General features: G+C 22.3%; 1 protein-coding gene across 2 annotated transcripts in view; it reads right to left on the bottom strand.

Moving 5' to 3' along the window:
- Positions 1-3,640: 3,640 nt before the first annotated feature.
- LOC129605172 (putative uncharacterized protein DDB_G0286901) overlaps positions 3,641-18,247 on the bottom strand; it is an 88,093-nt gene continuing 73,486 nt past the window's right edge. For both annotated transcript variants that reach the window (XM_055514760.1, XM_055514761.1), the window contains 3 exons: positions 6,133-9,443; positions 4,575-4,827; positions 3,641-4,346 (listed from right to left, as the gene is read on the bottom strand). In XM_055514760.1, coding sequence (XP_055370735.1) covers positions 3,751-4,346; positions 4,575-4,827; positions 6,133-8,070 — 2,787 coding nt within the window. In that variant the 5' untranslated portion in view covers positions 8,071-9,443 and the 3' untranslated portion in view covers positions 3,641-3,750. The remainder of the gene's footprint in view (positions 4,347-4,574; positions 4,828-6,132; positions 9,444-18,247) is intronic.

Genomic DNA, 18,247 nt, shown 5'->3' on the forward strand with positions numbered 1-18,247 from the left:
TTCATTTAATAATATTTTTTTTTTAAATCTTCTTAATTTTGTGACCAACTATATTATTCATTTTATTTTAATTAACATGTATGAAATATATTTTTTAAATAATAATTATTCCCATTTCTAGATTCTAATAATTTTATTTATTTTTTTTTAGTAATTTCTAATAATTAATAGTCCTTTATTATTTTGTATTTTTAATATAAATAATTTTATATAATAAAACATTATAATTTTATTTTATGACTGTAGGGTACAGTAAAAGAAAAAAAAAGGGAAACAAGTTAATAAATTTTTAAAATTTCATGTTATAAGATTATTTTGTATTACAATCAAAACAAAAATATATTAATTCTAGAATATATTTTTTTTTTATTTATTTAATTGCATCTGACATTATTATTATTATTGCAGTTTTTAAATTAATTGGAAAACATTTAACTAGAAATTATTGAGATTTTTTAAATCATTATTTTTTTTTTGTTTTTGTTTAATTGCTATTCTTATAAAAATTAAAAAATATTAAATTTTATTTGCAAAATACAATACATGTTATTTAATAATAAATATAATAAGAAATTTAATTGAAAATTTAAAAACATAATAAAATTTAAATTAAACTTAATGTGATCAAATTTTATTATTAAAAATTATGTAAGTTTTGTGATTTTAACTGCATTTATTAAATTTTATATACGGTACGCCTATTTCCATTGACTCGTTGTTTATTATTCCTGTAAAGACGGTGGTTTAACTTTTTTTTTTTAAATTTTCATTGAAGTTCTTTCATAAAATAGGATGATGATGTTTGACAAATTTTATCTGATATTTCGAAAAAAATCAAATAAAAATCAGTTCATTCTGATGATGGTTTTGATGATAGCTACATTTTTATTGTAATTATATTTGCTATTTTCCATTATTTACATTATTAATTATATATATGTATGTTGCAAGGAAATTGAAAAGAAAAGTGTGTTTCATCTGAAATAAAAAAAAAAACAAGAAAAATAAAAAATAAAATTAGAATTTTTACAAAAATTAAAAAAAAACTATAAGTTTACTAAAATAATACATTAGTAATAGGACTAATAATACAATTATTTATAAGAACTTAGGGTATAACAAAAAAAATTAAATTTATAGTAAACCAAATTTTAAAATTCTTCAAAATTTCTATTTCAAAATTATTTTCTATCAATTTGAAATTTAAATACAGTATGTAGCACTTGATTTTCTCACTATTAATTTTTTTTAGAACTAAAATTTTTAAAAATTATTTGAAGCAATAGAAATGCATAAAAGACAAAGAGAGTTTTGCAAAGAAATTTTCAAGAGTACTTGTCTTACTAGGTTTTTTTTTTAAAAATAAAAGCTCTAGTTATATTGTGATAACAAAAACTGAAAAAAAAAAATTTCTTATAAATTTTATAACAAAAATTTCTAACAGCTTGAAAAAAATTAAGTATGTACCAAGAAATTTTTTCTAGATTTTTTTTTTCTAATCGTCCTTTTGAATTTCAAAACCGCAATTTCCTCACAACAATTATAATACTAATTTTTTTTTAATTTTATATTTTACATCAAATTTAAGATTTTGTTTTCTTTTAAATATGCGCTATTACCGGAAAACATTATACCGAAAACATGAAATTATATAAAATTTTAAGATGAAAAAATTCTAGTTTTCTAATTAGTCTTTCACAATGCATACATTGTTATTATATGTATGTAATATATATATTGCAACATAATTATAATTATATGAGAAAAATATTTAAAATTTTTAATTTAACTTAAAAATTAATAAAAATAGATGAATGAAAATTATATAATACTGGAAACTTGACAATAAAATTATAAAAATAGAAATTCAAAGTAAAAATTCTTGTTGGACAAAATTATAGCGAATGATTTTTATTTAATAAAAATTTCCAAATTAATTTGGAAAATAATTGATTTTGTAGAAAATTAAATTTATTAAGAAATTACAAAGCATTTGGATAGAATAAGAATCCTGAAGACAGAGGAATATTGATTATATAAAAATTTTGGTTAAATATGAACTAATATTTTGCAAAGTTATCTAAGGTATTAGGCACAGAGTAAATTGTTTTAAAGACTATAATAAGAAGAAAAAAAACAAAGAAGCTAGAAATTTCAATAATACTTACACTCGGGAATTTTTTTTTTTTCGTTTTCGGAATGATAGTCATCTTCACATTTCAATAACAATATTGAAAATATTTTTTATATACAAAAAAAAAAAAAAAGAAAAAAATTAACACGAACGAATAAAATAAAATCGCAGATGAAAAAATTTTTTTTGAATACAATAATTGAAGGTGGTGGGGCGGACGGGGGAGCGGCGGTGATGGTATGTAGGTGTGTTTGGTGGTAGATTTGATTTAAAAACTGAACAAATTTATAATTGAAATAACAAAATATGAAGAAAAAACAAAAATATTCTTATTTTCTTTCTTTTTTTTTTAAATTTTAATTTCTTGCATTGAATGAATTTTTTTTTTTTCAATTTTTTTAATAAATCTTTTTTTTTTTTTTGTTTTATATCAATTTTGAAAAATACGGAGTAATAATTTTGGTATAATGGTGTGTAATTAATAATTATATATAATATACATATATATAGATAAATTTATATTTATATACATACATATTTTGTGTTCTAATAATTTTTTAGTTGATAATAAATCAGGTAAATTTTTTTTGAAAGAATTTAATTTTGGTCACCTTGTCAACAAATATTTTTTTTTTTTAAATTTCTATTTTAAATTTTAATTTTTTTTTTCTTCTTTAATTTATTTTTTCAAATATTATTTTTAATTGAATTTTCGTGTACTTTTATAAACAATAAAAAAAAAATTAATTTTAATTTTCATTTAATATATTTTTGTTCTCTCTCTTATATTTTTTTTGCTATATAAATTAATTTTTTAATTTCATAAGCACATAATTTTAATATTTTAATATAAAGTATGTGTTTTTTTTTTTTTTTTGCAATTTTTAATTTTTTTCCTACTAATTTTGAGTTATTTGTTTTTACTAAATCTAATAATTTTGTTCTTCTGTTTGTTAAATTATTTTAATTTTTTAAATTTAAATTTAATTTATAAATTTTGTTTTTGCTTTGCTTTTTTTTTGCTTTTTCTTTAAATATTTTCACAGAATTTTTTTTTCGCATTAATAATATTTTTAATTTTGTATAAAATAATTTGTTTAAATTAATTTTATTTTAATAATTCGTTCTCTTAAAAACTCAGATTTTTATTTTTATTATTTCTAATAATTATAATTAATAATATATATATATATATATATAAATTATAATATTTATTAAATTTATTAATATAAATATGCATTTATACATATACATACTTTTTGAATTTATCGAAGATAAGAAATCATTTATTAACACGTTTTCTTGATTCAATTCTTCTTTTTGAATAATAGTATTTTTAATAATAATATTTTTATTTTTTTAATTTTTATTTAATATAGGATCACACACGTAATTAATTAAAAGAAAATAATAGTAATAATAAATTGTAACAAAAAATTTTTAATTAAAAAATAGTTTTTCATTTAATTTTTTTTTTAAGTTTCTTCATTTTTTTTTTTTATTAAATTTCAAACCAAACAATCCAAAAAAATAGGAACGCTTTGATTTTTTTTATTTATTTATTAATTAGATTATTCTTCAGTTTTCTTCTTTTAAATTTTGAAAAAAAAATTAATTTAAATATCATCGTCATCTTCTTCAATTATATCGTCAATATCATCAAAATCATCATGATGATGATGTTTCATTTCATAATTATCTCGTAATAATTGATGTTCATCTTCATCATCTCCACTAATAATTATACCATCACAAATATTATCTTCAACATCAGTAATACGATTACTACCCGTACCACCACCACTTTCACCAATACGTCTTCTTGTTATAATGTCGTCATCGTTATCATTTTCATTATCATTAATATCACCACCATCACCTGACATATATGCTGGAAATTTACGTTTTTTACCACGATTAATATTACCAATTCCACTACTTCCACTTTTACTACCACCAACACTATTAATACCACGATTACTGCCATGATTATTGCTACTACTGCTTGATTTTAATGTATGAGAATGTAAAAATTCATCTTCTTCATCTTCTTCAACAAATGTTGTTCCCATAGATTGTTGTTGACGTGCTAAAGCTGCTTCTTGTTTGGAACGTAATAATTCTAAATCTTGTGGAGTGCGTTTTTTACGGAATTCATATACCAATGGAAATATATGTTCAATAGCAGTTTGTACATGTGCAACACTAGCAGCTAAAAAAAATAAAATGAAAAATGTAATTTAAAATTATTTTAAGACACAGAAAAACAAATTTTTTTTTATTTCTTTCGAAATTCGGTGATTTATGTGTTACAGTTGATTTAGAATATTTAAAATTTGTCAAATATTTTATGAAATACTAAATGTTGAACTAGAGAATACATGCCGAATATATTTCTAATAATTCAACAATAAAATTACAATGTGATTTAATAACTTACCAGTAACTGTAATACTTCCAGTTGAAAATATTTTTAATGTTGCCTTTGGATACCTTAATTTATATGTAACACCGGGATGTAGTTCTGGTTCATAGCTAGCATCCTTTTTATATTTTTCAGAAAAATTAACAATTTTTATTGCCCATGGCATACTGCATGTACCCAATACATTAACAACACGAAAATTATGAAAGCGAACATTAAAACCTAATTTTTGAAGGCAACGAGCATATCGGCGCGCAGCAATTTTAGCCTGTAAATTAAGTATAAATATATTATTAAATTATTTTTCACTTGCTCATTAAATTGACTTTAATTCCTATAAATTTTAATAAAATGTAAAAAAAAATGCCATTTTAAATAAATCATAACTTCATAAAATAATTGAAAATAAAGAATAAGTATGAGAGAAATTTATGCCTTTAAGAATTTATTACCGAATGATGGTTTTTGCTTAAAAGATCACTTAAATTTATTTTTTGAAATTTCAATTATGTTTTTTTATTAAACTCAATTTTAGTTTTCATATTTTATATAAGTAAAACAGGAAAATTGCAAATTGGACTAATTCATAAGTACATACATACATATGAGACAATGAAAGAAAAATGAGAAATAATTAAAAATAAAGTTAGTTCAAACCAATGGTTTGTAAAGAAGCACTTTTCATCTGAAAAATTTTTTTTACCAAAGTATACAAACAACAACAACATGACGTTTACCGTTATAATTTCGCTTTAATAGAAAAAACAGAAATTTTATGAAAAATTTGGGAAGTTTAAGAAATTTTCTTAAAACGAAATAACAAATAATAAATTATTTGTGCCGCTTAAAATCTGCTGAAGTTTCAGACTCCTATAAGTTCCCGTCTAGAAAATGAAATCAAAAATTTGAAAAAAAAAAAAAACAGTTTTGGATAACGGTTAATTTTGACAGCCACTTTTTCTTTTAAACGCTCAATTCTGCCGTGTTCTACCGACACACTGTCTTTATCTTTCTGCGTTGCTGAATTTAAAAAATGGTTGTGGTTTCGTTATAATAAATAGTCTGTAGAAGGAATTTTTAAGACTTTTAGGGGCTATAAATTTTAGAGGGAGATAAATAAAAATGTTCACTGACAGTCGGACGAACGGACAAAGTAAAACTAATAAATGCTAAAAACATAAAATGTAAAATGAAATATTTGTACATTTTATAAAGCGAATATTTGTACATTCCTACATTCATACTCATTTTGTACAACATACATTTAACATGGAATTTAGGAGAGTATAAAGTTTTGAACTATAGTTGACCTGGTTTTTATAAAATATTAAATTATTGCAATTAAATAATTTTAATATTTTTTTGTAACTTATCACAATTTAAAATTAAATTGCTTACAATATAGTTCATAACACTTTTCACCGATCATATTTAATTTATTTTATTACAATCTGATCATGTCTTGCCTTACCTTGCTTGAAAACGTAAAAATTTTTAAAAACTTTCTTACGTATGAAATTATTAATTTAAATCAGTCAATTAAAATTATTTAATTTTATATTAACATATTTACCTGATCTTCTGATGTAGCACCAGTACAAGTTATACGCCCTGATGACCATATTGAGGCAGTTGTATATGGACGTCGTAATTTCATAGTAACCATACCATTTTCACGACGAAATTCAACATTGAAACCATTTAACGCAATATCGCGTAAATTTAAATGACATCTAACACTAAATGAACAAACTACATTATTTATAACTATATCAATTTCTGGTTCTGGCTCTTGTTCCTCTATATTTGTGGTTTCTGTTGTTGTAGAATTTATAATACCACCATCATTAGCACTATCAACATTAGCACTGTTATTTCTATTATTATCATTATCTATCATATTTTCATTAATTTGATTTAATCCTGTATTATTACTATTAACAGCACCATTTGCATTATTTTCATTTAACTTAACATTATTACCATTTACATTATTTGTTCCAATAGTAGACGATGTTGATGATAAAGATGATGTCGATGATGTACTACAATTATTTTCACCGTTTTGCTTTGGTTTATTGTTTATATCTCCAATTATATTATTATTATTAATATTATTATTATTATTATTATTATTATTATTATTATTATTATTATTATTATTATTATTATTATTATTATTATTATTATTGTTATTACTACTATTATTGTTATTATTATTAATATTGTTATTGTTATTATAGTGATTATTAATTGAATTAATTGTTTGAAGTGCTAATGAATTCGGTGGTAAATTTTGTTGATGATGTGAATGTTGTTGTTGATGTTGTTGTAATTTATATAGGGTACCAGTTGTGCCAGTTCTAATTACATTATTAGAAGGTGATGAATTAATGATTGTAGAATTATTAAGTGCTTGCTGCGGCTGTGATTGTTGTTGATGAGGGTGATGATGATGAAGTTGTTGTTGTTGTTGTTGTTGATGAGGTCGATGATTAGTTAAGGAATTATTTAAATTACTAATACCGGTTATTAAACTATGATTATTATTACTACCATTTAAATTACTATTATTGTTATTATTATTATTAGTATTATTACTAAATTGAGAAAAATATCTAGTGCTAGGATTTGTTGTTGCAGTTGTAGCTATAGTTGTAGAAGAATATTGACTATTAATTGTATTATGGCTCCTTTGATGATGATGATGTTGATTTTGTTGTTGTTGTTGATTATTGTTATTATTGCTATTATTATTATTATTATTGTTATTATTTGTATTAGTATTGGAAAAATTATTATAATTATTATCAAATTGTGCTGGCAATGATGTTGTTACTAATGTTGATATTGCTGCAGGTAATGATGATGATGATACATCATTTGTTGTCGTTGATGCTATTGATGTTGTTGACATTAAACCAGACAATTGATGATGTTGATGTGGCTGATGTAATATTAATTGATGACTATTACCACTAGTCATATTATTTGTTGTATTAATAATTGTTGTTGGTATGGATGAATTATGTACCATTTCATGTGGTAATAATAATCTATTTCCAGCTGTTGCTGCTGATGATGTTGTAATAATACCTGAATTATGATGATTAAAATGGTGTAAAGTGACTGGTGATGTAATAAGATTATGTTGTTGTTGTTGAAATTGTTGTATAATTGCACCATTACTTAATGATTGATGTAATTGTTGTGGTCCACCAGTTAATAAAAATGTATTACCAATTAATATACCTCCACTATTATTATTACCGCCATTAATATTATTTGTTGTTGTTATTAACGTAGAATTTATATTGGCACTATTTGTCCCATTAATATTATTATTATTTATATTATTATTATTATTGTTATTATTATTATTATTGTTATTATTATTATTAACTACACTAACAGCACTATTATTAACAATTAATGTTTTCATACAATTATTTTTTTGTTGTAACAAAGTAGCCATTCCAGTAATGTTACTACTATTGTTACAATATTGCATCTAAAAATAAATTTACTCCTTTTCTTTTAAATGTTCCTTTTTTTTATTTATTTATTTAAATATTTTATTTTGTGTTCTGTTTTCTATTTATTTATTTAATTTAAAAAAATTTTTTTTTGAAAACAAAATGGAAATAATTTAATGAATATTTGAAAATAAGAAAAATGAGAAAGTAAAGTTTTTTCGAAAATTTAAAATTTTCTTATTTTGGCAACACTTGTGTCGTTTTGATAATAACGAGGAAAAAGTTCAAAACAAAACAAATTTTTCTCTGAGAAAAAAAATTTCGTGGTTAAAAAAATTTTTTTTTTTTCTTTTTATGTGTGAACAATTTTTCTTTCTCTCATAATTCTCCCTTTTTGAGGTTACAAAAAATATGATACTTTTGTTTTTTTTTTCTTTTGGTTTTTGTATTTTAGTTCTCTTGTCAATTAATTTCAACAAGTTGTTTCCACACTTTTTAAATTGTATTTTTATTTTACAAAATACGATCGTTCGAATTGACGTTTAAGTAATTTTTGTTTTTTATGGTTAATTTTTGAAATTTTTGATATCTTGTTTAAATTATTTTGCCGCGTGATATGCAATCCTTTTATTTTTAATGATATCTCTTTTAAATTGAATTTATTTGAATATTTTTTTATTTTTAATGATATTGATGATATCCTTTTGTATTTCGATATTGTTTTATTGATTTATATGTATGTGTTTTTTTTATCATATGTTTAGATTTTTTTTATTTTTATTATATTATTTGTTTTATTAAATTTTTGTAAAATGATATTTATATTTAAATTAAGATGATTTGAAAGAAAAAAAATTGTTATAATTTTTATTTTAAAGTTAAAAACAAAACGGGAAAATATAAAATTTTAAGCTTGGGTTTTCCTTTTTTTTTTTTTAAAAAATGAATTCAAATTTTTTTTCTCTTTCTATATTGTTTTTCTTTTTACATTTAAGGCGGATACGCACAGTGCAATTTAATAAGTTTTTCTAAGGCTCTCAATAATTATTATGTATATATAATCTTTATTTTTATTTTTTTTTATCTCTATCCCTTATTTTCATAAAATATTGATTATATTAATAAAAAGTGTTTTTATTTTATAATGGCTTTGATTTTCTTTTTTTTGCTTTTAAAATTAATCTTTTCTTCTTCTTTGTTTTTTTTTGTTTTTTGAATATTTTTTGTATTCAAATATAGAAAAAATATCTTTATTAAATACAACTAGTTTTTTAATTTTATTTTTTTTTTCTATTATTTAAATATTTTGTATTATATAAATTTAAATTGCTATAATATATTTTTTATATATAAATAAGTCCTTTGGTTGATTCTTTAATGCATTTAAGATTTTCTTTTTAGCACATATCTGAAAATGGAAGAGAAAAATAACAAGAAATTAGAGAAATATATTTAATTATTATGAAAATATTTTATTTATATCATTTAATAATATATTTTACTTAGAATTATTTATTAGAATTAAAAACTGTATTAGCTTACACTGTCTCAATATATTATATTGTCATTACTAGTAGCATGACAGTCAAAATTATACAGATATTGGTATATTAACATATTAACTCATACATAAGAAGTTATTCCAGTAAAGAACATAATGCAGATTTGTTTGGACTGTTGGCATCACTATTATAATTCCAATATAATTAAAAATCAAGTTATTTTTTTAAAAGAAATTTATATTATCAAATTTTTAGTTCACTTTTCTCATATGCGAATTGGATATAAACAGATAAATTCGACATTAAAAACAAAATTATTAAAAAGGGAAAAAAATGTACTTACTCGCTGTTAAAATCAAAAACTCCAATACCTTACGTAGGCGCGCAGCTCATTTATATATGTAGGTCATTTGATTTAAAATGTACAGGTATGAGAAGAAGACGCCTCAAGACGAGGTATGGAAGTTTTTAATACGTGTTTAATTAATTTTTGTAAAATATTTTAATAATTTCGCATAAACAAAATGATACTGTCATAAACATTGTACTTTCTTCAAAATATTTTATTCTTTTCTTCTTCAATTTTAAAATTAAAGAACATGAAGAAAATTCATATAAATTTTGTATTTTTTCTATATTTTTTAAATTATTTTCAATTTGATAGTTAGAACATGGATCTGATATATTCGAGAAAAAACATATAATGATGTACAAAAAATTGTAATTGATTCCATAATTATTGTATATATTGATTTATTTTTCAATATTTTATTCAATATAATTGAAGAAAATCCACTCAAAAGAATTATTTTATATAAATAATTTTTAATCATTATCCATTGTTTTGTTACATCCTTTAAAAATGGTGGTTCTATGATTATATAATCGAAATTAATACTTAAAGCATTTTCAAATTCAATTTCGAACATTCTTAATGCATTTGCATTTTTATAAATTTCATAAATTATATAAACATTTGCATTATCATCAAAATCATTCTTTTCGGAATTCATATTTTATTTAAAAAAAAAATTCTATATTTGAATTTTCATTAATAACGAAAAATAATTCTTATTTAAAGAAAATATTTAAATTATCAAAACTAATTTAATTAATAAAATAATTTTGTAAATTATTGAAAATATTTTGCAATTCCTCAATAAACTTAAGAAATTACGTTTGCTTTTAATACGAAAGTTTTGAATAAACTAAATTTGAATTTTAATAATGTACGATCTAATGTTTATGTCAAAAATTCAATAAACTATTGGTGTGGTATAATTGAGTAAACAATATCAATTCTCTTCTAAAAGTTTAAGATGCAAACGAAAATGCCCATATTATACATACGTAAATATATAATGCAGAAATCATTTGGGTTAAATTCAGAGTTTAATACTAGGAAATAAATGAGAAGGGGTTTAAAAAATTGTTATATAAAATAATATCAGCAAAATATTTATTAATTCTTCAAAAAATTTTTAAATTCCTGTAAACAATAATATTGATTTTATTTATATTTTGTTTACAGATTAGAAAATTTTACGATAATTAAATCTAAGATTTTTGTTAAAAAAAAATGGTATTAAAAATTTGAGAACAAAATCAAGAACAGTTGAAGCAAATCTAATTGAACAACAACGCCATACTTCTTTTTAGTTCAATGAAAATGAGAAGCTATTGCTACATAATAACTAAAATGCAAAGATGCAAAATTGATTATTATTTTGAGCAATTTTTTTCATTTTTATTGCTATTAACTTACTTGTACAAAATATTAATTGATTACTGATATATTTACTTATACTTATACAAAATCAAATATTTTAAAATATACTTAAATAATTAATCAATAGATTTAGTGTTTTTGAAAATTTTGCGATAATTACTTACTTGAAAAACAAAGAAAAATAAATAAAATACTTAAGAGTGTTATAATACTTTTACATTTGAGTTAAATTTATATTTACTTGTAATTGTTTTGTATTACAAGAATGGTTAGCTTAGTTTTCAAACTACATAACTACAGTTTTCAAATATTCAAAGCGGCCATTTATTTTAGTTTAAAATTTACTTATATGTATTACAAAATAGGTAAAATATTTCATGAGAAAATATCGTAGCAAAAATTAGATTACATATGAAGCGCTCAGCGAATTAGTGGACTACTTGTAAAAATGACATTTCGAGTAGATCGAATTATAGATAGAAGTTTTAGGCCCTTACTACAGCTTTATTGAATATAACAACTCATTTTTGCAAAAATATTGGATAGGCCAATAATGCACTAAGGGCCTCATATAATATATAATAACATTTAAGCATAGTTCATTAAGCAACACTCCACTGTAAATATTAACACATAACGTATTTAAGTTTATATTTAAATCTTCAATTTAAGGAATATCAAGAATAAGTGTTCCAAATTTAAATGACAAATAATTTAGAATTCTAAACAAATGATTCATATTTTTAAATATTTATATAAAAATTTATAATAAAAATAAGAATAATTAGTATTTTTTTTTATTAACTCAGCGTAGAACTTAAAAATTTTAAGAATAAAATCATCAAATCAACAATTAAAAATAAACAATTTCAGCATAAAAAGTACACCAACATCATAAGTGAAAATAAACTTTATTTTAATAAATAATGAAACTTAATTTTTTATTCGAGAATCGGCCTTTAATAAAAGCAATTGGTAAAGAATCATACAATTGTGGTTAGAAATCATATATGTATGTATGTTAATTACGGTTCCGTAATAAAATCATAAACGGAATTGCTATAAATAAGAAATAATATTAGACATGTAGAAACTAAGTATAAAAGTCCATAAATAAGATAATTTTATGATGATGTTGACATGTTGACAAGCCATAACATTTAAATTATATTTTGAATTATTTTCTCTATTAATTTCACAATTAATTTTTAATTGAAAATCATGAGAGTATACAATTCTCGAAATAATAAACTTCATCTCACTTATGAAATTTTGAAAATACTTCAATTCTTTTTATGTTTTCTATGCGATGCCGCATTTTGATGTCAAACCAAAATTTTCAAGAATTAGTTCAAGAAATGGTATTGATAAGAAATAAAATGAAAATAGTATGACAATAAAGAAAATTTAACAATTTCTGGCATAAATATTTTCCTGTTAAAATTCCAAACATTTTTTTATTTATTATTTTTTTTATTTTTACAAGCAGTGCCATTTATTATCACATGCATATCAAGATGTACATAGATATGAAACATTAACCGAGTAATTAGAAAATATTTTGTTGTGTCGAAGAGGCAAAAAAAAAGGTTCGTATACAGTTTTTTAAAATTTATGACATCAGTTAAGTTTATCAGTCATTAACCCACTTGTAATTCACAAACTATGTAGAGCAATTAATTTGTCTCCAAAAAAAAACCTAAAATATCTACATACGTTCTCATAATTAAAATTAGAGTAACACAATTTCTTACGAAAGTTTTTTAAAAAAAATTTTTAATAATTTTTTTTTTTTTTTTGAATCGATAATGTACTGAACCCACCGTCGGTAAAGTGCAACCAATCATAGATATAGGAACATAAAATTCAATACAAATTTATTATTTGTCAACAACAAAACAATCAATAAAGCCTGTTGAAAATGTCATTTTTCTTGTAAGTAGGTAATGTAAGAAACTCGAGTGACCCATACTTATACTCACATAGTACATAAGTATTTGCCCATAACCGACAAAAGTTTGACGACGACTGTGCTGTAATCGATAATCGGTGTGCAACCGATTCACGATAATAATGTTTGGAAAAATTGCAACAAATCGGATTTATTAGGTGTTAATCGATAATCTCAAATGCTAGTCCACAAAAAGTGCATCTGACGATCATTAACCCGCAATTAAAAATTTTAATATAATTTTTAATTCAACAAATTGACAACTACATTAGCAATAAATTATTTTGAAAAATTTCAATTTAAAAAAACAAAATCAGCAGTATATCGTATCATGCAACACTGCAAAAATGCCAAAAAAATTTAAAACACGGCAGGCAATTGGCATTATTAATTATACGTGACATTTGTTTTTTTTGCAATATCGGTTGCACTACAAATGTAGACATCAGCTACTGACAATATTATTAACTGCAATTTCGATTAAGATGCAAAAGAATTCAATGCGCATTTTACATTTTTGATTAGACCTTATATTTAAAGGTGAATTACATATCTTTCATATTTTATTGCGTTTTAAATATTTCAATAATATGAAGGAAAATTATTTTTAAAATATGCAATTAAAATTTAAAAATATTAACAAACAGAAGAAAAAAAAAATTATTAAAAATAAAAACAACGGCATAATATTAAAAAAGCAAACAGAAATTAATCGTAGCGACTAGACAGTTTTAATAATTTTTTGGCCGTTTTAATTGAGTCATCATTAGCAGAAAAGCTTATAGATAAAAAAAAAATTTGTTTTTATATTTTGTTTGTTAACTTTGTTGTTGGTATGTGTGTTTGTTTAAAATTATAAAACGGGAAATTTTATTCTTCTTTTTTATTTTTTTTTTTTGACAAATATTTTCTCAATTGTTATGTGCTTTTTTTTAATCGCAATTTTTTTTTTTTATAACTATGATAAAATAAGAATAGCAATAAAAAATACTTAAAAAAAAAGCTTTCATCAAACTGCACGTTTCTAAATTTTATTTTTTTTTTCCAATACCTTATTATCTTTGCATAAAACAAAGAAAAAAAAACAAAAAAAATTAAACAAGAATAAAAAGTTGATCGAACTTTCCTTTTCAAACGTCATTGAGAGCAATACAAATAAGCATACAAAAGTATGTAGAAAAATTTAGATAACAATGTATGAACATACTAACATATCATACATATCATATATAGATGCAGGTATACAGTTATAAATATGTATTTAAGGCCATAAAAAGTACAAAAACATTTTCATCTTCATTATTATTTTATTTATTTTTTTTTATTATTATTGAAAAATGTGTAAAATGTTTTCAAAAAATTTTTTAATTTGCGTTTTCTTTATAACAGACAACAACGTTTTAACAGCATATCCAAAGAATTTTCTTGCAAAGCAAGTAACTTTTATTTTACGATTGACATGTACATAATATGTTCATAATATGTATAAGTAATAACAATTAGGCTACCTTCGCAATTTCATCAAAGCATAAATATACAGTAATTTTACAATATTATAGTTTTCGTTAACGTACTACAAAAGTATGGCTGCAGTAGCTTTTGTATTTAGTAACGTAAACGTAATATTGTAATGTTGTAGTTTTTGCATTCAAAAAGTTTTGTTTACATTTGCGTAGAAATTTGACGTTTGCATAAATTTCTGGCTCAAAATGATGCAAAATATGTTTGTTTTAACGTTGGTTTTAATTGTAAGGGATAAAATTAATAAAATTTGAACATACGAACAAATAATGCTGCTTATATGTTCTGCTACAACAGTTCTGCAAAATTATAGTCAGCTGTTTTCAATAATGTAATTTTATTTACCCTACCTTAGTTTGCATTAGCAATTTTTTCTACATTGATAAACACTAGATTTTCTAACAATACGAGTATGAATTTTGAAATTATGTGTCAAATAAAGCCAAAAAAACTAAAATTGAGGCAATTCCTGAATTATGTATGCTGACATGTATGCACTATATTATGTACATGCTTATAAGTTGTATTATTTATTAACGAGCTTAAGTTCTTAAAAGTGAAAATTATTTATTGTTTTGCTAAAGATGAGTGCTATTCATTGTATAAGAGGATTAAAAGAATAATTACAATGAAAATTAGAATACATACATATTTTATTTTGAATGATCATTTGAAAACAAAAAAAAAAATACTGAAAAAGGCTACAATTTAATTTATTAAAAGAAAATTTAACATTAAAATATAAAAATATGTCTGAATACTTAAATTTGATGTTAAAAAAATTTAATAAAAGCTTTATACTTTGCACTGAAATTCTTGAAATAACAACAAATTCATATATAAATACGATCCACAATGAATAAAAAAAATCTGATGTGAGCAGCACATAACTGATCTCATTGTTAAGGTATTGCATAAAATTATAAAATTTTCCTAACTTTCATTTCAAATTCTGAGAGATTGAAAGGAGTTTTTAGTCAATGTTCCTAGGAAAATGTAAATATCACTCTTAGTAGTTGTTAATTTTTTGTTAATGATCTGATTTCCCGAACTTGAGATACTGATCTAACTATGGCAGACTACCATACAGACGAACAGACATAGAAACGCTTCCCTAGCAAAGACACGCCTCTTCGCCGAAAACTCCGATATGTGAACTTTAATACCATCACATCACCTCGTTTATTGTATACAATGCGGTCGGTTATAATCTACGATCGTATCATGCCATTTTACATAGTGCTAAAACATATTAATGTCTACATACACATTTTATATCTATAGATATATAGTTGCTATATAATTTAAATTGAAACATATTATAAGTTGCATATTATGTACGTTTAAGAGAAATTGTTGAGAATCAAAAATAAAAAAAAATTATTATTGACCGTACCGGAAATAGTCTAAGTTTAGCAGGAAGTTATGATGATGACGATGAATAAATAAAAAAGAAAGAACAACAAAAAAAGAAATAAATAATGAATGGAACTTCTTCTCATATCTTTTCCTCTCTATTTTAATAGAACAAATTTTACAATGATTGTGATGAAATTATTTATTGATGCAAATATGTAATATTTTCAGTTATTATTAAAAGTAAGTATATTGTGTACAATGAAATCATAATAAATATTAAAAAATAGAATTTTCAAATAAATAGAGTGTAAGAAAATGAGCACATTTTTCCAAAACAAAAAAAAAATTAACTTATTAATTGATTGATTTTAAAACTATACAACAGGACTGACATGGAGAGAGTTTTCCTAAATTAATTTAAAGTTAAGCAATGCAAATAACTTGAACTGTTGAATTTTATCATATTTAACACAACAATTTAGATTGACAAACTTGTCCAAAGCCTTACACTTTACTTATAATAGTCAACACATTTACATTTCATTTGCAACGTTACTCTCTTTGTCATAAAAACTTCTCTAAATTCATTCTCTCTTTTAACCAGTTTAAGAAAATTGTGCTTAAGTTTGATTTAAAATTCGGCTTCAATTGAATATTATCTTGCATTTTCAATTCAAGTTGAATTTTAATTTATTACGTAATGAAATGTTTTTCAAGAACATGAAAGAGCAGTGTAAAAATTTCAGAAACCATTAATTGAAACGATTCGACTAACAACATTTTTTTTTTTTCCTTATTCACTCCTAGAAGGAGCATAGGGCTAGTGCATGATTTCTCATGCACTAGTTTCATAGCGTCATAGAGTTTAACTAGGTAGGTGACTAGCCTGCCGTAGTTTTATTTATATTAATTATTTAAGGTTATTAATATTTACCGTTTATTTTTCTTAGTTTTTTAATATCGAATATTACGAATATTTGAAAATTACTTGTATTGTATTAAAAGTTATAATAATATTGAATATAATTTTTATAGTGACCTGACCGAGGTTTGAACCCGAGACCCTTCGGTTAAAGGACCGGTGCCATAACCACTGCACCAATGGTCAGATTAACATTAGTAACTAATATAGGACATGATCGTGTATTTTACTATTTTGGTCGCCGAGTGAGAAGCAGATGCATAATGTATATCATATATTTGTATATTTGTATAATGTAACTTTTAAGTATGAAGATTTTTTCCGTATTGCGTATCTTGTCTTTTTCTAAAATTTGTACAAAGTTTAGTAATATTTAATTCATTGATTTTTTTTTAAATGTGATAGATTCAGTTGATATTTTGAGAAAAAGTGCGTAATATCCATTAGAAAAAATTCTGATTTGAAAGTGAATTAAGATTAAAAAAGCAAGATATCACGATTAGCCTGACAATATATTGATAAAGTATGAGTTGAAATATAAAATTTTATTATCCTTCGACTGGAACAAATACTTTTTGTATAGGGAAAACCACTGAATGTCAATATTTATGTCTTATAGTCCTATGGAAGCTGTTATGTAATAAAATTCGAAACGTTTAAAAAAAAATGAACATCTTGAGGCCAAATTATATGATAAAAAAAAATTCGTGATCTGGATTTCAATCAAAATATGAGATTTTTATTCGGTTAGACAGCCAGACTAATTTTTGAATGAAAAAAGCATTTTTTTTTTTAAACTAAATTCTGAAACATGTTTTTTTTTTTAAATACAACATTCTTTTATAAATAAATAATGTGCAATTCTATGATGCAATTTTAAAATTAATAATTTTTTTTTTTATTTTTTGTATTTTCGTTTTTTTTTTAAATTAAAATTTTTGTATTGTATGAAAATTTTATTAGGAAATAGAACGGATGAGTAGTAGTAAGTAAGTAAGCATGTGAAAATTTTAGAATATTTTAACTAAATATTCTTGCTAAATTGTACATATGTATGACTGTATATACCGACGTATATTATGAATTCTGTACATAATTACAAAAAATATATATTTTTGTTTTGCTTAATATGTAATTTTAATATGAAATTTTTCTGTACATTTTTTTTTAAATTCTTAATTAAAATGAATATGTTTTATGGACACTCAAAAAATAATTATTAAATTCA

The sequence above is a fragment of the Condylostylus longicornis genome, unplaced genomic scaffold (genome assembly GCF_029603195.1).
Source record: "Condylostylus longicornis isolate FDR11 unplaced genomic scaffold, ASM2960319v2 ptg000013l, whole genome shotgun sequence".
NCBI lineage: Eukaryota > Metazoa > Arthropoda > Insecta > Diptera > Dolichopodidae > Condylostylus > Condylostylus longicornis.